Source organism: Dreissena polymorpha, chromosome 1, assembly GCF_020536995.1.
Source record: "Dreissena polymorpha isolate Duluth1 chromosome 1, UMN_Dpol_1.0, whole genome shotgun sequence".
Taxonomy (NCBI): Eukaryota; Metazoa; Mollusca; class Bivalvia; order Myida; family Dreissenidae; genus Dreissena; species Dreissena polymorpha.
In genome coordinates this window covers 4,153,908-4,177,835 of record NC_068355.1, presented here as the reverse complement: position 1 = coordinate 4,177,835, position 23,928 = coordinate 4,153,908, and the positions used below count along the sequence as shown (strand labels likewise).

Here is a 23,928-nt window from a genome sequence, read left to right as displayed (position 1 = left end):
GTCGTATCTGGTCGAACTAATTTTATCCGATTCCCCAAGGAATTAAACTTATCGGAACAGGTAGTGTTCACAAGTTTTCATAACAGCGAATCAAAGAACTATTCGTCCGCCTACCAGCGGTCATGTTTTTTTTCCAACAGGAAGCATTGGTGAACTCGGCTGATATTTCATTAGAACAAACATGATGCCATTAGAACAAATAATCTGAGCAAATTTAATCGCAATTGTTCTCAAAAAGTAACGTATAGAGCATTGACAATGTGTCACTATAGTTATATGAGGAAAATTGCCGCACCCCTTGGCGTCATGTTTTTATCAGGCCGGATACTTCTACTGCTGCTGCTTCTGCTACTACTACAACTACAACAACAACTACTACTACTACTACTACTACTACTACTACTACTACTACTACTACTACTACTACTACTACTACTACTTCTACTCCTCCTCCTGCTGCTGCTACTGCTGCTACTAATGCTGCTGCTGCTACTGCTGCTACTAATGCTGCTGCTGCTGCTACTGCTACTGCTACTGCTACTGCTACTACTACTACTACTACTACTACTACTACTACGGCCACATTTGCCGCCCAAAGTAATACTGTGGCACGTTCTATGGGTTCGTCGATATCTGTTACACACTGTTTACTGACACGCAATTTCGAGAATAAATGCCAACTTGGCAGAGAAGAATGTCACAGTAAAACGTTTCAGCTAACTGTCTCCTGGAGTAAAAGTCTAACGCTAAGACCACTCGGCCATCCGTGATTTTATACTTTATATAAGCAATCCTCGTAGTGTCACATACTATAACAAGATAACTCTTCAAATTATTCAATCGTTTCTCGTAGCAACGCTTTATAATTTTCAGTTTTTGAAATCGCCAAAAGATGCATATTATGGATATTTTAGAGCATGGTAATCGTTCAGTATAACTGTTTCCTCATAAATATCATAACTTCAACGAAAAATTGCGAATCTGGAACATTTTTTTTTCAATTTACCAAAACTTTAAGGGTCCCTTTAAAGTACTTTATTTTGAACGACAATGGATTCATATAACAAGATATCTTTTAATATTTATTATCATCTTTTCCCACCGAAATTATGATAAGGAATACTTAACATGGAAAACAAATTGAAAACGTTCATTATAGCGAACACATGACTTATGACACATTTTTCGGATTTGTAGGAAATGAGTCATTTATCACCAAACAGTGGCCTTACGTTTATTTAAATATATCGAAAACTAACAATGATAGCAACCTATTTTTTGCATTTTGTTTCTAAAAATTAGCGGAAATAAAATATGTAAAAACCTGAAAATGTGATTTTTGAACCATAATACCCATTTTCCCAGCCACTGCCACATATATGGAATGCGATCACCGATTGGTCACTTAAATTTGATGCTTAACACTGATTGGCTGTTCACTTGAAGGCAGCCATTTTTCCGTTGATTAGCAGATTTTTCACGCTATCCTTCGCTAGGTACTCCTTCACCTTCGGCAGCTGAGCAAAGCGGACCAGGAAATCTCTCAGCCTCGGGTAAGGGTCCAGACTGTCTGACTTCATACGAATGTGCTGGTCTAGAAGCTCATACATAGGGAAATCTGCGACTGTGACCTAGAAATATAAGACCGCTGTATTTAATTGGCAAATGTAATTTACAATTACGTGTTATATATGAAATTCTTTAATAAACAAGAGATGTGTTCGTCAGAAACACAATGCCCCCTATTGCGCCGCTTTGAATTTTTTTTTTTTACCTTTGACCTTGAAGGATGACCTTGACCCTGAACTTCCACCACTCAAAATGTGCAGCTTCATGAGGACGCCGCTTTGAAATTATTTTTTTTGACCTCTGACCTTGAAGGATGACCTTGACCTTGAACTTCCACCACTCAAAATGTGCAGCTTCATGAGATGCACATGCATGCCAAATATCAAGTTGCTATCTTGAATATTGAAAAAAATATGGCCAATGCTAAAGTTTTTTTCGGACGGACGGACAGACTGACATACTGACTGACGGACAGTTCAACTGCTATATGCCACCCTACCGGGGGCATAAAAAACCTCTGCCAAGTTCACAAATGAGAAATGCCACGTACATTTTGAAAAATAACAATCTCGAACACTTGTAAGACGTTTTGTTATGTCTATTGTTCATATAACGTAAACACCCTAGGGATGCAGGTACATGTTACTTATTAGTATTTATTACCTCGAAATGTCTGTATACGACTTTTCACAACATTAACGAACAAGGGACAAAATTGTCACAAAACCAGGTTTTCATTGTGAAAAAAATCTGATTAAGGGAGACAACTCAAACTGAACTTTTGAAATGAACAAACAAAATTAACCCCCTTTGTTAGTTTGTTTCAAAATAAATCTATTTTAAGTTGTGGTGACCTTGACATTGGAGATATTGACGTGATTCTTTCGTGCGACACACCGTCCCATGATGGTGAACAAATGTGCCAAATAATTGTAAAATCTCACAATGAATGACATAGTTATGGCCCAGACAAGCTCATTTATTGCCAATTTTGACCTTTGAACTCAAAGTGTGACCTTGACCTTGGAGATATCGACGTAATTATTTCGCGCGACACACCGTCCAATGATGGTGAACAAATGTGCCAAATGATTTTAAAATATGACAATGAACGACATAGTTATGGCCCGGACAAGCTTGTTCCGCCCGCCCGCCAGCCAGCCACCCAGCCCGCCCGCATTCGCCAATCTAATAACCAGTTTTTTCCTTCGGAAAACCTGGTTAAAAATGTCTTCAGACCATCAACTAAGCTGAGAATTCCATATAAGTACCCCCGTACCCGAATGCGTGTTCATTGCATTCACGTCATAGCTGGCTTTCTTATTAGTTATTACAAAGACTGTTCACGAGCCTTTCCCCCATGAATTCAACATACGCCATGGTAAAGATGCAAAACATTGTTTACTAAATAACAAATGGAACACACGAGCATTAAAATATGGAGGAGGCGATTCATGTCTCAATACATTCGTTGAGTGCAGCTAAACTGACATTCTCATTTATTTTTTTAACTATATTTCTGCGATTCCGCTATTGGCATCGAATTGTTAAGATCTAATTGTAATTATCAAAATAATAATGTTACGCGATCATACACAAGCCTGTTTTATAGATATTCTGACTTTCTGCGCTGTTGCGTACCTTGTTTCCCCCGAACCAGTTTCTGCCGTTCAGACGCTTTTCAAACAGCTGCAGCGATCCTTGGATGTTCTTAAAATAATCGTCCTTCAGTTTTTCCTGTAACAGATGCAGATTTCACGTGATCAGGTTCTCGGTTTATAGTAAGTACCGATATATCCAGGTAGACAATCGAGCACACGATATATCCAGGTAGACAATCGAGCACACGATATATCCAGGTAGACAATCGAGCACACGATATATCCAGGTAGACAATCGAGCACACGATATATCCAGGTAGACAATCGAGCACACGATATATCCAGGTAGACAATCGAGCACACGATATATCCAGGTAGACAATCGAGCACACGATATATCCAGGTAGACAATCGAGCACACGATATATCCAGGTAGACAATCGAGCACACGATATATCCAGGTAGACAATCGAGCACACGATATATCCAGGTAGACAATCGAGCACACGATATATCCAGGTAGACAATCGAGCACACGATATATCCAGGTAGACAATCGAGCACACGATATATCCAGGTAGACAATCGAGCACACGATATATCCAGGTAGACAATCGAGCACACGTTTGAGAGTCAGACGTCAATAACAATTAATAGAATTTACAGAATGTTGGATGAACCACTTTTAACGGCAGTGGTCCGAGCGGTTCAGCAGAGCAGTCAACTGGCAAATGATATTTTATTGAGTTTCTTCAGAAAACTAAGTTGTGTAGCATAAATTAGGAACTACAAAAGACCTCGCTGCACGCAGCAGTAGTCCTGTACACAGTACAGTGCCACAATATATTGATTAGCTTAAACATTTAGAGACTAATCTAAAGCAGAATAGCAGTGGGACCGACTTCCATTGTTTAGTCCCATGCTGTTAAACTATTCCATACCCCTTTAAAAAGTACGTTTAACCCTGTGTGTTCAATTTTTATTAAACAATGTTATGGTACATACAGAAACACCCCATGCATTTATATTGGCTATTAGCATTTTCTTAGTGAAACAAACAGTATAACTTGAAATTAACATAAAATTGTATTTGATAAAGAACATCACTCATGGAATTATGCTCAACTGGAAATTACATAAAAGTCACTATGTTGGAAGAGGATAATTAGGTAACATATCATGTAAAAAGTTTACCATTTAATGCACTTTCACGAACGAGGCAACCCGGTCCTTTTTAAGCTCCCCCGCCAGTTTTAGTTTGGTATAAACTCTAATATATTACAAATTGACCACGTTGACAATTGTATGCTCTATGAACCCCCTGCAAATGCTGAACAATGGGTCATCATACACATGAGATGGTGGATTAATCCGTTCTGCTGTATTTAACACGTGAAACATACATAGTCGGGGTTGTAACAGAGGCGCACCACGCCGTTCCTGAGGTCCATAGCCTGGTCCAGCATCATGTCTACTTCCGCTTTCTCCTGCACACTCTCCCCGTCTGTAAGAGAGAACGAGAAAATTAGAACTCGAAATCATGATATGGCATGAGACTTGCGAACTCTTTTAAACAGTAACTAGGCGCTTGAATAGTTTATACTATTTAGACCAGGTTTTATTTTGTGCCTTCAAGACTGTCCACAGTTGAACCGTTTTAAAGTCCAATACCTGTTTTAAATCGACTCTTTTTGTAAATGAATACAGTATGTTCACCTGACGCAATTTTAACATATTCGTGCGTAAGTGACACGGTTTGATTTCGCGAAGGTATGATTTTTTCAGTGTATAGAGGCTCGAGCATATCGCGAATTCCGATCCCACGATCGTTTTTCGTATGATTATCTCATAAATAAGATTAAAACGATTTTGCATGCAGATGAAACTTAAAACGTAAACTTATTTGTTCGTTTAAGTGACATACATGTATTTTTCGTTCTTTTCTATTTCATTTTTTAAGCGAGTAATAATGACAAAATCCATTCTTTACTCCTTAAACGTAGATGTCTCACCACATTTTATTTGCTAGAGTAGTTTAATATCGAACCCATATGTTCACAATTATAAACTACACCATCTTATGTTTGTCAGCGTGCAAGTCTGTTCGTGTTTTTTTATCCACATATCGACTAAAGTCAACAAGGTCTATCCAAAGATATTTACTAGACATGGTTGAAAACAAGCATTGTTCTTTTTCACCATTATGGGAATGGGACCGGGTCCTTTTGGAGTGGAAAAATCGCGGCGTTTTCAGTATTATATTTACTAAAGTTGAACTTATATAGCTAGATGGGAGATAAACAAAATGTTGAGTTAAATAAAACAATTTGGGGAAACCTTCAATTGGGAATTTTTAGGTCCCATTTTGGACAAATATATACTTTTTCCTATTCGTAATGGGGCAGAATACCGGACTCAATTCTGAACAATAAAACTCGCAAATATTATTCCAATTTATCGGATACGGTAATCATACCAAAATTTCTTAAGCCATATAGAAACTACATCAAAAAGGGATATTATTTAAAGACCATGCTAAATACTGGTAAAAACGGTTCCTTTCTAGTTGAAACGCTTACATGCATAGGAGTGGTTTTATGTAAACAAAGTAAAACTCGATTTGCTATTAAGGCCATAAAATTGTCCCTTATTCAAAGCCAATTACCCAGCAATATGAATACTTATATGAAGGTAGAACAACTCATAACAAACAATTAAAATAAAATAAGGTAAACGACCAATGCATCGGTGTATTTGGGCGCCCAACCCTCACTCATTCTGCATAGTAAAATCGAACTTGAAATTCAACCAGTCTAATGCAATGTTATACAAACATCAACAATATATCCGCTTTCGTTGCAGGGTACGTAAACTCAAATGATGTCATCATAAAAATATATATTCACATTCACACTAAGAAAAAGATTCTTATTTGGTTGATTTAGCATTTAACATTTGTTGTCATGGTTACCCAGGTTGTGTTTGCGGGCGATCGTGCGAAGAATGGCGTTGCTCTGGGTGATCTTTACATCTCCATCGATGTAGTAGGGCAGCTGGAAAATGGCGAAGTTCATAAACTATGGATGCGTTTTATGTCAACTCACATGGCCCTGGTATTTGAATTCTGACGCAAATTTCGATGAACCATAAAAACTTCACTTTATTTTCCTTATAACATTCAATCTAACATGAGCCATTTTAAGGAAAATACCGATCCTAATTGTTTACCGTATGATTATACATTTTTTTTTAAATTAAAGCGAGATTATACGATTTTTTATATGTGTTAAATTGTAATATATTGATAAAATATGTTACAATAACACTAAATAGGCAAGAAAAATTGTAGATTAAAGACGATTTCAATAAAATGCAGCAAAAACAAATTAGCGCCCCGAGCCGATTGTGACGAACAGATTTTCCTACAATAACCGAAGCATTCGTATTTTTATTAGGAACAGAGTGAGTGTTCGTGTGTCGTTTGAATATATATCGTTGCAGGAATTTAAAATGAACCGTTAATCTAAGTTTAGATTCACATCGTACATGCATGATATACATGCTTGCGAATTCGACTGTACAGCCGTTTTCGATTTCAAAATTAAATACCTCGCTTATTTCGCATTTTTCGACACATGTTCATCTGAGCTTTTATTTTATTGTATATTGAAATATATATATATAATAAGTTTTTTTACACATTTTATATAAATTCACTAATATTTGACAACATCGTATAATCTCGCTTTAAGTTGAGTCGCACGTTAAACTTAAACCGGTTTTTAAGATTTTTGACAAAACATTTTTTTCAAAGAAGAAAAAACATTATCAGTGAAAATTCGGTTACCGTAAACAAAGTGCAAAATAAGCATGGGTATGATATATTTGCAAGTTAAAAGTTTAATTTCTAGTACCAGAGCGTTTGTTCAAGCGCATGCGTAGTTCATGCTAAGGTTTATTAAAGACCATTATTTCAGAAATATTATCTTTTTGTCACTTACGTTCGGAAATGAAAAGGTGTCGGCAAATGAGGGCTTTACGTCCAACCACGCTGCACGGCTGAATTCCGGTCCTGTTATTACAAAAAAATATTTATCAGTGATGTCAGCAACGATTGTTAATACTTTTTTTTTACCTAAAACTTGCACAAATGAGCACTACCTTTTCGCGTATTCGTTAAATTTTCGTGGTTGTCCTTTTGCACATATTTATGCCAATATTAGATAACTTTACTGCTTGTATTTGTGGTAGGGGATAATGGCAGTTGTCATGAATGCCGACACGCGTTATGAGGTAGATTTAAGTAAAACGCACGAACCCCTTATTTTAGAACTCTTGACCCCTACCACACCACTTACAATGTGAACAGCATGATCTCTATGCTCGAGTCTGACGAATGTTTAATAGTGTCTGGGTCTTTTAGAAAGGTCGTAGAGTTTACATGAGAAAAGAGAAACAACATCAGCACATTATGGTAAAGGCAATTTTATCAACAGGACAACTCATTTTAATTAAACAACATTTTAAAGTAAGTGCACCAGATATTGGCATTTATATATATATTTTTTTGACAACCTGTCACAAGGTGACTTTGCTTATTTAAGAGACAACATACTCGATCATTGACTTAGGTGAAAATCAAAGATGTAAAAGTGCCGCTTACCTTTTGTGACCTTATATTAATTTTCGAATGTCTCTATTAATGGTACGATTAATGTTTAATTATTTAAATTATCCTCATTTCTAAATTATCCTTATTTCATGTTTAATCGTATAAAGGTACAAATTATGCATAAATCCGCATCGGCTATAAGCAAACACGTTTCGCTAGTGCCGTCATTTCCTACCGTCTCCGCTTTCATATTGGACGTCTTCGAACTCCTCCCCCGCATACGTCAGAAGAAGACGAATAGGAGCCGCCAGCTGGTTTTATGGGAAACGAAACACATAGAACAAATTTAACGCTTTAAATAACGAAACAATATAAGAAATGTACGTCATATATCTTAATATAATAATTAAAAATAATATTTAGATATAATGTAAATCACAACAAAATTGCAAAAATCACGTACACGGCCCGTACAGTAAATTGTAATAGAACACAAACCCCTCCTACACGATACACACTGATTTCTGAAGCTCAGCATGTTCGTTTCTTACGAGTTACCGACACATCACATTTGCTTTCATGTTTAATCTCATTATGCAACTTTTTAAATTCCAGTGCAGTGCCCCGGATAATTATTTGGGAAATAGGGTTTTCACTTATTGATTTTGAAAAATAGGGTGATTTCATTCTTGAAATAGGAAGAAATCAGTGATAAAAATGCATTCCTTATTAAATCATTGCTGCTTTACTTCTGTTGAAGCTGCACACTTGTATTGATTCAATAAAACTGTAAACTATCAAAATTAACTTTAATAAACTGATGTTTCATAACATCTTTAATCCTTAAAACTGTCCATAAAATAAACTTTAAACAAGAGGGCCAAGATGGCCCTAGTTCGCCTACCTGAGAGGTGTCGGTTCATTCAACCTTTACCAAACGTCAAACCTGACCTAGATATTGTCCAGACAAACATCCTGGTCAAGTTTCATCATTATTGAACCAAAACTCTGGCATATGGAGTGATTTTGTTTTTGTAAGATTTGACCTAGTGACCTATATTTTGAGTAAACCCCCCCCCCCCTTACCAAACATCAAACTTTGCTTACAAAAATACAAAAATAAATATTATGACCAAGATTCATAAAATCTGAAACAAAATTGTGACCTCTAGAGTGTTTACAAGGATTTTGTATAAGATAACGAAAATTTGGACAATCTAAAGGCAATAATTATGGCATTAATTATGTGATATATATAAAACCAATCTTTTCAACAAGTTTCATGATTATTGGGCAAAAAATGTGACTTCTAGAGTGTTCACAAGCTTTTTTTACTATATAAATTTGAGAAAACTGCCCACCGGCTGCCATGTTATTCAACTGACCGGAACCATTTTCGAACTCAACTTTCATATCATGGAAACAGATGTTCTGACCAAATTTCATGAAAATTGGGCCAAAAATTTGACTTCTAGAGAGTTCACATGTTTTCACTATATAAATATAGAGAAAAATGCCCCGCCCAATGGCGGCCATGTTTTTTCACCGATCTGGACCATTTTCGAACTCGTCCGAGATATCAATAAAACCAATGTTTTGACCAACTTTCATGATGATTGGGCAAAACTTGTGACTTCTAGAGTGTTTACAAGGTTTCTCTATAGCCAAATAAGGAAAACTGCCCCCCCCCCCCTGGCAGCCATGTTATTCAACTGACCGGAACCATTTTCGAACTCAACTCTCATATCAAGGAAACAAATGTTCTGACCAAATTTCATGAAAATTGGACCAAAAATGTGACTTCTAGAGTGTTCACATGTTTTCACTATATACATATAGAGAAAAATGCCCCGCCCACTGGCGGCCATGTTTTTTCACTGATCTGGACCATTTTCGAACTCGTCCGAGATATCAATAAAACCAATGTTTTGACCAACTTTCATGATGATTGGGCAAAACTTGTGACTTCTAGAGTGTTTACAAGGTTTCTCTATAGCCAAATAAGGAAAACTGCCCCCCCCCCCTGGCAGCAATGTTATTCAACTGACCGGAACCATTTTCGAACTCAACTCTCATATCAAGGAAACAAATGTTCTGACCAAATTTCATGAAAATTGGGCCAAAAGTGTGAATTTTAGAGTGTTCACATGTTTTCACTATATACATCAGAGCTCCAGATAAGGTTTTGTGAAATTCTTAAATTACTACCAGATTTTCAAAAAGAATTCTTAACTCTGAAATTTTATTCTTAACGTTACTACTAAGTTTTGGATGCGCTTCTAGTTACTACTAAGTCATGGCGCTAAACAAACCCGATAACCATTCTATATAAGCACCGCAAAGATCTTTAATACGCGAAAAGAACTCAATAAAAATCGATACGAACCGATGTAAAAATAATATTCGTAACTTGATTTTGTAATTCTTAATGGTACGACAAGATTTTAAAATAAATGCGTAACGGACTTGAAAATAATTCGTAATTACGAAAATACGACCCTTATCTGGAGCTCTGACATAGAGAAAAATGCCCCGCCCACTGGCGGCCATGTTTTTTCACCGATCTGGACCATTTTCGAACTCGTCCGAGATATCAATAAAACCAATGTTTGACCAACTTTCATGATGATTGGGCAAAAATTGTGACTTCTAGAGTGTTTACAAGTACTTTATAGCCAAATAAGGAAAACTGCCCCGCCCACTGGTGGCCATGTTTTTCAACGGACCGGAACCACGTTTGAACTCAACCAACATATCATTAAGACAAACATTTTTACAAAGTTACACGAAGATTGGGCATGAAATGTGACTTCTACAGTGTTTACAAGTTTTTTTCTTTTTTTGACCTAGTGGCCTTGTTTTTGACCCGGCACGACCCAGTTTCGAACTCGACCGAGATTTCATTGGGACAAAGCTTCTGACCAAGTTTCATGAAAATTGGACAATAAATGTGGCCTCTAGAGTGTTTACGAACAAATGTGGACGGACGACGGACGGACGGACGGACGACGGACAAAGACCGGTCACAAAAGCTCACCTGAGCAATCAGGTGAGCTAAAAAAAACTGATGTTGACTGATAATTTTGTAACTGTCAAACATATCGACTGATATTTTGGCGCAACAATCGCGGACGTCTTTCTACCTCTCTTAGACATTTTTGTTTTGCATCGTAAAAGAAACTGAAAGTACAGACACTTTACAAATATCTGCACAATGAGCGACGAATTAAGTCAGATTGAAAAACGCATGTATGTTGTCTTAAATAATTTGGTCAGAGGCTATATTTAAATATAAAAAAATATGTCCGCAGAGCGTTTGAATAACTTTGACTGTTGTCCTGCTTTGTCATCCAGGCGCTTGCTGAATGAAACCGTCGCCGCATTACGATAATAATTCCAAAGAGAAAATAACGAAAATGAGCAAAGCACTTTCGATCGCAGCTATATACGGTCAAATTGTTTGCGTTTTCAATACGCATGATATTGTATTTCTTTGCGTTTTTAAACATTTTAATAGGGTGAAAGACGCAGATACGCAGCTTACCTGGGGCACTGGCAGTGTAGTTGTAAATGTCAAGTAGAAGGACAATTATGGGCTTATATTTTGGCAGTAGAATGGGTGACTCTCTTAAATATGAGAGGATATGTAGTGTCATTTTGAAAATACAAAAAAAGTATTTTATTTTGTCATCGCCACAAATATACGTAATATCAAATTGGCAATCATTTGTCGGAGCTTTTAATGGTCCTACACATCGGCCTATACATTTTTATTTATTCACAGAAATTCACTGTTTACATGTTATCGCATAGCAAGATGGATTATCAAATTATTAAATTAAATATCATAAATATCATAATAAATATTAATTAAATATTATATTACATATGAATAGACTAAATATTATAATCATTGGAAAAATATAAACAACAGAAATTTAATTGGCAAATTCCCTCTATAAGCAATATCGAACATACAAAGAAAACATCTGGCACCGTGGTGCATGGAAGTATATTCAGTCGAAAGACAATACACTAATGACGGGTTGTTGTTTAGCATACCCGTAGCCAGGGGGGGATGCGTTGGGTGCGTTCGCACCCAATCTTTTTAGACGAGTAAAAAAATTGTACTATATACATACCCGTAGCCAGCGGGTGCGTTGGCCAACTTTTTTGACGAGTAAAAAAATTGTACTTTTAGTTGAACCCGACTTTATTTGACGCAAAAAACGTTCATTTATATTTTCCAGGAACCCAGGGAGTCTTCGCATTTAAGCGTTAAAATAATGATGTATTCAATATGCAACCGACAGGTCACCATATAATTAAGTTCTTGATTAAGTCATTTCCAAGATAGCGCGTGATTGTTATTTACAATTTTAAACCGTAGCATTGTTGAAATCAACAGAAGTTTTGACAGCAAAATTTGAGAAGATCTAAGAAGCCGGTCCCCAAAAAATGATATTGGAATCTTTGTAACAAATGGATATTTGTTTTCTGTATAATGCAAAATAATTAACCTGGTACTCTTATCCGTATATAATCGATACTTACATGTATTTAAAGATATTTGATACTAAATGATTGTTTTGTAACTTTTGTCATCGTTATTGATGTCTGTTAAAGCTATAACTTAAATATATAATATCATAACAAAATGATGAAGCCTATTTATTGTGGGTTGAAATCCCAGTCCAGTAATATTTTTCGACAATTATATAAATGGTTTTAAAAACAATTTGATTAACTATAATAAATAATCTTATAAAAAGAAAATAAATTTTAGATGATTATTAACGGAATGTTATGTCAGCTACAACCATTTTCGAATCCCCTAAAGGGTTTACCAGCAACAAAAATATCAGCTATGCTCAAGACAGGGTAATGTTTTGTTGAATGACAAGAAAACAAATCATTTCTACAAAGCAATGTAGCCTTTTGTAGTTTACCAACACTTAATGACATCTGTTCTGCTCCGCATACATAACTTTCCACAATGTTTAATTATGTCAAACTTGACACTACGATTGTCCTACTCTTAAACAGTTGTTATAATAAATTTAAATGATTATAACATTTGATCAGGTTGACGTTAACGTTTAATGTTCATCAACTGTGACGGATCTTAAGCATATAATGGGCAAATAAGTACATCTATTTTCTTCAAAGTACTGGTATACATTGTTAAGGACTTTGAGACCATAGGGCCAGTAGTGTGTGGTTATAGGGTCTTAATGAAGCCTTAAGTGTTATATGTTTCTGAAATTTGTTTGGAAAAAAGATAACTAATTTGTTAAAAATATATTTAAATAAAAATAAAGTTACCAGTTATACCATTTTGATTTCTTTTTAGTATTGATGCAGATTAGAGAAGACCCAGTTTTGTTATTCAGTGTTTGTTGTACAATACACTATAAGCACGTTTAGAGCAATGCTAGGCCTTTGGTACTATCCATAGTAGCAGACAAACAATTGTTTTGAAAAAGTCAAATATTTTCATTTTATTTGCTCGATTTATGAATGGTAGGATGTTGGAATAATAAAGCACACCAATTTTATCAAGACTCCAAGATTCCAGTAAATAATGATATTTTATACCGTTCTTATTGTTTATTTTACATTCTATAAATGTGTTGTTGCATATGTAAACAAAGTTTGTGCGCGCATACTAGTGTCGGGTCAACACCGTATGAAATTATGTATTTCCGTGACTGATACCCCGCACATACCCCATTTGCCACTTCGTTGCTCAATAACAATCGCCGATGGCAAAAATTCGCACCCCTTTTCAAAACCCTGGCTACGGGCCTGTTTAGATTGGCATTCAGATATGAAGGTCATGATGTAACTTCAGGATAAAACCCGCGAGTTGTAGTCGCACATAACATACGGACAAATAAATCTTGGGAGCGGTGTCTATATACCGAGAATCACAATTAAAATAATTGAACACGAAAGACTTAAAGATCAGATAGGTAGGGCAGTGCACCTTCTAATTCAATCTGAACGCATCGGACAGTGGGCTACACCACACCGTCTCTCTGATGTACGAAGGCGGCCGTCATATTGGATTTGGAACTACTTTTGGAAACAAGATGGCGGCCCCACGGTTTCAAACCTGACGTAAAGAAGAAACTGTAAAACGTGTTGTTTGTAGCTCGTCTGTTTCAAGATTACATTCTTTAAATAATATTAAATGTAAATCTGTGAATTCCCACAACATAATTACACTTGTTTAAATGGAAAGTTTCCAGTATTGACATTGAGTACTCCTAAAGTATTAATTATCAATGATGACTTCATGTAGTCAATATAAATTGCCGCAATAGTCTTTTGATGATTTCTGTTTTGGCAGACTCTTGGCTCAGATTTATTCTGAACGCGAATAATTTCAGCTATCCTATAAATATGAGGTCGATACATGTATACATCGGTAGATTACGTCTAATTATTTGGACTATGACATTAAGTTAATTTTAAATTTTCACGTTTTGGTAAATTGAGAAAATTTTAAAACAATGTTTCAGATTCGCATATTTTGGTTTTAGTTATGATATTTGCAAGGAAACAGTAATACAGTAATACTGACCATTAACCATGCTCTAAAATAGCCATTACATGCATCTTTTGACGATTTAAAAGCCTGAAAATTATACAGCGTTGCAACGCGAAACGATTGAATACTTTGGAGAAATCTGTTGTTGTCCTTATATTTTCTGAAGCTATTAAGAATGCTTATATATAGTATAAAATACATCCTTTATTCAATAAGCACGGATGTTTGAGTAGTCTAAATGGTAGACTTTAAATCCAGGACTTTAGGGGTCAGTGGTTTTAGCCCTGATGAGGGCTACTTTTTTTCATTATTTTAATTCTATTCTTGATTTTTAACTGGCACCTTTAAATTGACTGTTTTCGTTATAATTTGTGACACTACAAGGATTGCTTACATAACGTATAAAGTACATCACTTATTGTATACGCATGGAAGGCCGAGTGGTCTAAGCGGTAGACTTTTACTCCAGGGGTCAATGGTTCTAGCCAAGTTGAGGGTTACTTTTTTATTTTATTTACTTTTATTCTTGTGTTTTATTGGAGCTTTTTAGATCGAATGTTTACATTTATCAATATTGCATTTAATGACACAAATAATTTGGGAGAGTTCTTTTTTTATTGTTTGATTGTGTGATATTTCAAGGAATGCTCATACATGTATAAAGTATAAAATAAACCACTGACTATGGAAGCACTGATGGCCCATTGGTTTAACCGCTTGACTTTTACTCCAAGGGTCAGTGGATTGAGCCCAGTTAAGGAAGACTTCCTTTCATTTTTTCAGCATAGCTGTTTAACGTCACTTTTGACCTTAGTTTACCTTTAATCATGACCAGTCAAATTCATATAAAAATTCCCGCCAGTAGGTCCCAAATGATTACATCAGAATTGTACATTAGCTAATATACAAAAATCACTGTAAACAATGGATGCATATCATTTGAACAGAAATATGAATATATTTTAAAGAACATGTACATGTTAATTACAATAAATTAAAAACATGATTAAAAACATTCTCTAAACATTACACCGAAACGTTTTTCCTTAGTTTAAGAAGCATTATAGCATTAATCACATGTCTCTAAAATTAAAAGAAGTTATTGTTAACATGCCGTAACGCTCACACTAAACACTACAAAAACACACACACAAAGTGTAGCAAAGGTACATAAAGTCAAACACATGCTGCAAGGTCCAATAAACCCACTGTAACTCTTGGATTGCCTTTGTTATACCTTGCCTGGAATTATATCAAAACTACTGTAGACCAAATAAAAACAGTTATTTAAGTTAAAATCTTTGTTTCTCCTAAATATATTCCCCTAATAGTCTTAAATTTATTAAATAAAGGATACACTGGTTAACTTATTTGTGTTTTGATCTGACTTTACTTGTCTTTGTAGCCTTTGCTAGACTGTGTGTGTCTTTGCAGTGTTTAGTGAGACCCACTCTTATATAAATTTGTAAACAGCATAGTTAAACATGTCAATGTATCAAGTCAAAAAATGTAATAATTTACACAAGTGTTAGTTTATTGCAAGATTTAGTTCACTGATATATTAATTAAATGTGTTATTACTATTAATCACTTCAAGTGGCATAATAATCAATCAGTTGTGTATTGCGCATCAGACCCAAGAAAGAATCGACGCTTGCTGAAGAACTTTTTATTTCAAGATGGTGAGCATAATTAATTGTAGATTTCACCAAGCGCTTGTTATATCTAGTTCTGCGGGTTTTTAAATGTACATAACATCAATAGCTTTTGCTGCCATTTTGTTTATTGGATGCAATTTAGTTCAAACACCCATATGCCAAACGATTGACTGCCCACAATGTTTACCTAATTCTTGATTATGGACATTTTATGAGCAAATTATCGCGTTATATAATTGTGTTGTTACCGGTGCAGCAAGCGCCCCTTTTTTTCAACAACGATATGTTAAGTCATTGAAACTTTTAAAGTGTTTTCTGTTGAGTTCAGTAACAATGTTTATATGTGAATATCTGTAATATTATATATATATTGTTAAGTGTTTTCTTTTATTAAGCTAAACTTTTCAGTACATTATACTTTCTTGAAGAAATTTTGATGAAATAATCCCAGAACTTCCCAAGCATATGTTCTGTGTTCATCTTTTTTTCTTTATCTGTTTCTTTTACATTTAAAATACTAGTTGGAAACTGTGTAGAGCTATGATTGTCCCAATTTTGTACATGATCTGATGAACATGACCATTCCAAAACTCTATTTTACTGTCTGTTCATGTCAATCTACTATCTAGTCAATTAATAATTCTGTGTTTTTTGTTTAAACTATTTGGGATTTTTTTGATGCATGTTACATCAATTAAAAAGTGTTATTTCTTTTTTTCTTTTTTTTTATTCAATATCATACATACAATGTAAACATGTATATGATCATACAACATGTGTTATTTCTTACCGTACAAGTAATCAAACGTTTTATCTTGTTAAATGTTGCAACTCGGCCCTGTTTGTATATTAAGTTCATTGAACATTATATAGATCTTAATAGTTAGACTAACTTAGTGCAGCCCAAAATGTCATATTTAGTTATTCTCATTATTTGCTACTTAATTGCTAGCATAAGAAACAAACCATTGTAGTTATTTGAATATTTGTTTCGATTTAGTTGTTGCAGTTTCTTACCGCCTCACTGTCACATGTACCAACACATGTACTCACAGATGTAAATAAGCAAACACATTTTCAACAAGTTGTTGGGTTATGTGTCCAGATTTTTATGGTGATCAATAATCTATTGAAATAAAAAAGGCATTTAATTGTTTCTATAACAAAAAAAGTGGTTTTAAATAATCTTTTTCTGATTTCAGGTTCAGTGCTTGTGGAAAAACATGAGTTCCTGATCCAGAGTAGCTTTAAAGGCGAGCCCTTATGATACATGCCATTATCAATGTGACAGTTGCCTTAAAAAAATTGATGGAGAATAAATTGTTTTTAAAAACCTTTAAACGTTTATTTACACATTTTGTGTCAAGACTTAATTAAACAATTAATATAGTTGACAGAAATAATTGTAACCAATATTATTGCTGTTAATTGGAACATCCTTATAGTGTAAGCAAACACACCTTTCTATATGGAGAGGAAATCCAGGTTCAAATCCTGGTGGGGATCCCATATTAGCAGCAACTTAGATTATGTTCATATTGATTATACAAACAATACTTTTTGTTGTCAAAGTGTGTTGTATTTAATATGCAAATAAAATTTTCATTGTTTTTTGATAATTTCTCTATCTCACACACACGCAGTAATTTTGTTTTGTTTTACTTCATGTTATGTATCATTCGTATTAGGGCACCAGCATTATTAGGTTCACAAGATATCAGATGTTAAAAACAAAGGCCCATAATTATGTTCTTGCAATTTATAATAATTATAAAACTTTTACTTTGAAAAGAAAAGGGTTCTTCTTTGTTTCTACTACAGAATCAAATAAAAACGTTATTTTTCGTACTATATTACAAAATCAGGATATACGCCGAATATCTTTTTAGCTCCACTGGCCAGAGACCAGCAGGGCTTATGTCATGATCCTGTGTTCGCTGTGTGTGCGTGCGTCCGTCTGCGCGTTAACTTTTCCTTTAAACATCTTTTATCTTTAACATGAAGTACAAAAAACAAGTACCAAATTTTAATTGTGTTTGTCCAAAGTCTTAAACTAAAAATCCAGATTGAGAAAGAAATAGCCCTCAGTAATGACACATTACAAATCTTTGAATGGAAATGGAATCGGATAAAATTCTCATAATGTTTGTCCACTTATATACATTTTACTCTAATGATAGTTTATCTTTCTTAAATATTTGTGTATATTTTTTTCAATCTTATAAGATCATTGTGAATAAACAACAAAACACACAAGTCCATTCTGCTTTCTTCCCACTTTTAACAACTCATCATTTTTCATAACTGTTTTTCTGTTGTTCTTTTCTTTTCTCTTTTAAAAAAAACAACACCTATCACAAACAACCAATGAAAAAACATATTAACCCATTTTTTTTTTGTTTCTTAATCTTAAGGAAACCAAAAAAAGTATATATATTAGCATATCTTGTATAACATGTCTGAGCTTTATTGCGTTGTACAATCACTTTGTTGTATGATCATATACATGTATACATTGTATTTACTATATTGAATAAAAGAAAAAATGTAAAAAATAAAATAAAATAAAAATAATTATAAAACTTTTACTTTGAAAAGAAAAGGGGTCTTCTTTGTTTCTACTACAGAATCAAATAAAATTGTTATTTTTCATACTATATTACAAAATCAGGATATACGCCGTATATCTTTTAGGCTCCACTGGTCAAAGACAAGCAGGGCTTATGTCATGATCCTGTGTTCGTCGCGCGTGCGTCTGTCCGCGTGTTTACTTTTCCTTTAAACATCTTCTCCTAAACTTCTGGTACAATTCTGATGAAATTTGTCAGGAATGTTCCTTGGGTGAACCTCTTTCAAATTTGTTCAAATTATGCCCCTGGGGTCAAATCTGACCCTGCCCCAGGGATCACAAAATTGAAAATTTGCTTATATAAGGCCTATTTTGTGAAAACTTTCAAAATCTTATTGTCCATAACCATTGAGCCTACGGCTATCAAATTTTGTATGTAGAGACATCTAATAGTCCTCTACCAAATTTGTTCTAATTATGCCCCTGGGGTCAAATTTGACTCTGCCCCGGGGGTCACAAAATTGAACATATGCTTATATAAGGCCTATTTTGTGAAAACTTCAAAAATTCTTGTCCATAACCATTGGGCTTAGGGCTACCAAATTTGGTATGTAGTGACATCTAAAATAAACCTCTACCAAATTTGTTCAAATAATGCCTCTGGGGTCAACTTGGACCCTGCCCAGAGGGGTCACAAAATTGAATTAACGCTTATAAAGCACCTATTTTGTGATATCTTTAAAAATCTTCTTGTCGAAAACCATTCGGACTATGGCTACCAAATTTGGTATGCAGTAGCATCTTATAGTCCTCTACCAAGTTTGTTCAAATATTGCCCTTTGGGTCAAATTTGACCCTGACCACCGGGTCACAAAATTGAACATTATATACGCTTATATATTGCTTATTTTGTGAAAACTTTTAAAATATTCTTGTCCTTAACTCTAGGACCTAGGACTACCACATTTTGTATGTAGTGAGATATAGTAGTCCTCTACAAAGTTTGCTCAAATTATGCCCCTGGGGTTAAATGTGACCCAGCACAGGGGGTCACAAAAGTGTACATGTGCCTAAATAGGACCTATATTTAAGTTTTTGCACATGCCGAGAATATTTGTTTCAGCTTTTTTTCAGTAGTGGAGCGATACAGGGCCATCATGGCCCTATTGTTTAATAATTAAGACTATAAATGGTTTAAAGTTTGTGTTTGACGTCCTTGCTTCTGGAAAGCAAAACTGTTTAGGCATAAATGACTACCCTTTTTTTGTTAGAATCAACATTGATGCATTATTACTTAAGCAAAGTTGAACTCTTTAAAAACTCAATGACTGGGGGACTGAATTTTTTATGTTTGTTGCTTACAATTTACTGAATATATAAATGTTTATGGCGAACAAATGCCATCTCTCTTTACAGGGAGATGGTGTTTTTTCATAAATATCCAGGTTATTTTGTATAAATAAGACCACATAACATATTTATATAGTATAAAATGAATTCTGAGCTATACATATATGATGATGCCATTATGTGTTTCGCTGTAAAAAAAAATACAGAGAAAATAGACTACAGCTGCATGTCACAAGAGTTGTTAAAGGGAATTTTGACAGTATTGCCCCTGACTTTTGCCCATTTTGAAGGATAATCTTATAAAAAACTGATTCTTGGTTTAGCGTGCATAGGGATTGGAGGAGCTTTTATTGGTGCCTTTTAAAAAAGTTGTTTCATATTGTGGAAAATTGAGTTTTAAAATGTTTACACGATGCCTTAAATAAGTCAAATTAAACAATGTCTTTGTTTTTTCAATTAAAAACAAGAGATAAGTTTGTCAGAAACACAAAGCCCCCTATTGCGCCGCTTTAAAGCCATATATTTGACCTTTAAGGATGACCTTGACCTTTCACCACTCAAAATGTGCAGCTACTTGAGATGCACATGCATGCCAAATATCAAGTTGCTATCTTCAATATTGCAAAAGTTAGGGCAATGTTAAAGTTTTCAGACGGAAGGACAGACAGACTGACGGACAGTTCAAAAACTATATGCCACCCTACCAGGGGCATAAAAAACTGTATTCTTAATTTGTTTATAGGTGTTATTGGTGTCTCCACAGTATTGGAATAACCAATTGACACTTAAGGCTAAAACAGGGCTGATCCATTATATTCACCACGAGGTTCATTAAAATGCTTACTGGGTCAAACATGCGGCATGGGGATACGCGTGGGCCTCTGCCGCGCCACTTCTAGTTACAACTGTTGCCTGCACAGTTGACCATATTTAGTGTTTTGGTTGCCCAGCTAAAGAGTATTGGCCTGGCCAGAATAACAGCATCTGGAATTAAGTTGCCTAGGCTTAAATATAAAAAATATCTGCCAGAAGTACTGTATGGTTGCCATCATCAAATGCACAGAAAGAATTGTTTTTCAAATTCAATCAAGCTCTCCACTTATTCCATCCTGCGAAACCCTTTAGGTGTCTCAATACTGGTAATAGTTAACCCCACTGAGAGCCATATGGCTTTTGTCTGTATACAGTTTGTGACTGCCTGGCTGGTCACTATAATGTTGCTTTTTTTTGGGGGGGGGGATCTAAGTGGATTTTACTATTTCTTATATTACACCGAAGAGTTTTCCCTGCACCACTGTACAGTGTTGAACGATTGTTTATGGTATAGAACCTAAACATATGGATTAAATCTTAAAGTTTGTCGCCCTGCAGAACATCCGCAATGTTGTACCGATAATTAATGCAGTTTAAGAAATACTGGCTCTTTAAGTTTGAATAATGGTGTTGTTTACACTTCAAGAAACAACTAATTGGCTTTCTAAACATTTAATTAACATTTGAATAGTTTGTATGTAATGACAACTAATGTTTAACAATAACAGAAACAAATATTCTATTATATTACTCCTCAGAGATATTGGTCCTTCTATATCTATATTATCAGTTAATTTAGTGCAAATTTAATGGTGTGTAACCCGAACTATATTTTCGGTGTAATATCTTCCGCCTAGAGGCGTTAGACATATCCTTCCACCAAATACACCCGAGAGACGATCGCCGTTATGGCGGAATTGTCCGAGGAGTCCCGATTGCTTCTAATTATACCCAATTAATTAATCGACGGATACAAGTCTTTTCAAATTATTAATTATTATAACTTGAGATTGTCAATTAGTAGAACTTATATCAAATAAAATTAGCATTGTGAATTGACTTAGTTGTGTTTTATCATACTTATAAAGTCAAGGTATAGAACTACATTACCATGTGACTTTTACACTCGTTTTTATACAAAAAAATGTCTAATATAAGCTGAACGACGCGTTGCTTGTATAAAGCAAGAGCGGTTTAAATTCTGCACATCAAACTTTCTACGTGTACCGTGTTGATAGGTTTAAGGTAATAAATCACGTCTCTGCGTTGAAGTCCTTACCGAATCCTTACCTCAAGGTTTAAAGTTAAGTACCCTCTACACGTAAATCGTTAGTTTACACATTGATGTAAAGTTTATGAACCATATTCACTTTTAAAACTAGATCTGCCTTCATGTATAGCAAACTGTCCTAGTAAAATTCTAAGAATAAGTCTTCACCAAGATTTATATGCGTGTAAAATAAATTGTATTACCACTTACCCCTCGAATTTTCCAGTATCCTAAAGTCGGCATTTTATATGATAAATAAAATCTTGATCGATCAAATTAAATCTACGCTTTGATGCTGTAAGGTGAGAATGCTATACACACTGTGAACTGTTCGTAAGATCTCTTAGTCAGTGTGTATGTCGTCTGCTTACAATCAGACAGAGTTGTCGTTCCATGCTGTCACTTTCCGACACATGCTGGCGAGTTTCGGTCTATTTTAATATTCAAGATCTAGGGAGCATCTCAAGGTGTTTAAACTGGCACAGTACTCTGTCAACAAACGATCTTTTAGATGACAATAACATAGTGGCGTCATCCTCTATTTATAGATTGCAGTACTGTCAATAAATGGTATACAAAACAGGGGCGTAGCCAGACATAAAGGAATATTACGCACAAATGGGGGAGGGGGTGACCTCCTCCCGCTGGTGGGGATTCGGGGGGCCTCTCCCGAGAAACTTTTAAAAATCATAACATAAATGGTAGGCGCTGAGGTGTATTTGAGGGGATATTTGGCACTTAATATTACATCCTGTATTTATCTGAAAAGTGCTTTCACTTGATGGGACAGGCCAAGAAGTCATGAGACTTAATAAACTAATAATGATAATACTATGTTCAAACTTTATTTCTGCTATTTGACTCTTTGGTTTAATTTATCAAATGATAGACATTGTATGTCATTGTCATTTAGCTTGGCTTGTGTATAAATCTACTAGTTCCATTGTCATGAAAGATAAGTGCCAAACGCCTTTTCCTCATTTCTGCAAATATCTCATGAACTCTAGCTGCGTTCAGTTCCCTATCCCTGAACGTTCATGAGACCAACTCCAGACATGCATCCAGTAGTCATAGTTGACCTCAAGTAGGTTTTAAGGCGTCTTATGGTACTGAACGAGAGTTCTGTTAAAGCAGTTGATACTGGCATCGCAAGCAACAGGTGGAAGCACCTAGCAACATTCCGATACAAGTCTTCCGGTAGAGCGAGCAGCGTGGTTTCCAGAGAAGGCGTAGATGGAATCTGTGTCTGTTCACAGCAGAATTTCGAAATGATTTTTTTTATATGAACTGTTTCTAGGTTAACTTCAAATCCGCCTTTGCTGCCGAGACGATTGCGTTTGTTCGTTGATCATTGAGGTCTTGGACACGATCTGGTAATAGGTACTGTATGGCATATCTTTCATTTCCTTGTAAAAGCCGTACGTTGTTGAAGCTCTGCAAGTAAATGGTCCGCAAATGGTAAATACATATTGACCCTCCAGTAGTCGAATGCGGTAGCAGCCGGTGCATTAGGGCGGTTCTGCTGTCGTCCTGCGCGTGGAAATGTAGGTTCAACATCAACGGAGCTTGCCATTTCAACGGCTTTTTCAAACAATGCCTGCCATAGAAGGGGATCGTTGCGTTTTGTCTCTACCTGTGTTTTAACGACCTCATCTTCCATTGCAGCTTGCAGAAGATCGCATGAATTAAGTAGCCTGAAGTTGTTTTGAGAGCGGCATACACGCAGACAGAACATGCTCTACGACCACCAGTGTAAAAATGAAACTAAACTGTGAAATAGCTGCTTTATAAGCGCCAGTCTTTGCATCATAGTGTTTGGCTAAATCATCAAGTGTGCGCACAACCGTTCCAAATGAAGCCTTGAATGTGAAAAGGGTATCGGCTCTGGCCGCCCACCGGGTCTCGCACAAAGTTTTGAGTTTGGTCCTCT

The 23,928-nt window shown here is 35.4% G+C and overlaps 1 protein-coding gene across 1 annotated transcript; it reads right to left on the bottom strand.

The window, feature by feature from the left end:
• Positions 1–1,069: 1,069 nt before the first annotated feature.
• On the bottom strand, positions 1,070–22,384 carry LOC127868904 (glutathione S-transferase Mu 4-like). Its single transcript, XM_052411056.1, has 7 exons — positions 22,209–22,384; positions 8,018–8,093; positions 7,172–7,242; positions 6,142–6,223; positions 4,574–4,674; positions 3,211–3,306; positions 1,070–1,631 (listed from the first exon to the last, which is right to left on the bottom strand). The coding sequence occupies exons 1-7, from the start codon at positions 22,239–22,241 to the stop codon at positions 1,437–1,439; spliced, it is 654 nt and encodes a 217-aa protein (XP_052267016.1). The 5' UTR covers positions 22,242–22,384; the 3' UTR covers positions 1,070–1,436.
• Positions 22,385–23,928: the final 1,544 nt, after the last annotated feature.

Excerpts from the sequence above, each read along its gene's own strand:
- LOC127868904 (XM_052411056.1), bottom strand. The coding sequence starts at position 22,241 with ATGCCGACTTTAGGATACTGGAAAATTCGAGGG. Across the intron at positions 3,307-4,573 it reads TCTGTTACAACCCCGACTAT|GAAAAACTGAAGGACGATTA; the intron begins GTATGTTTCACG and ends CATCTGTTACAG. Across the intron at positions 1,632-3,210 it reads ACTGGTTCGGGGGAAACAAG|GTCACAGTCGCAGATTTCCC; the intron begins GTACGCAACAGC and ends TTATATTTCTAG.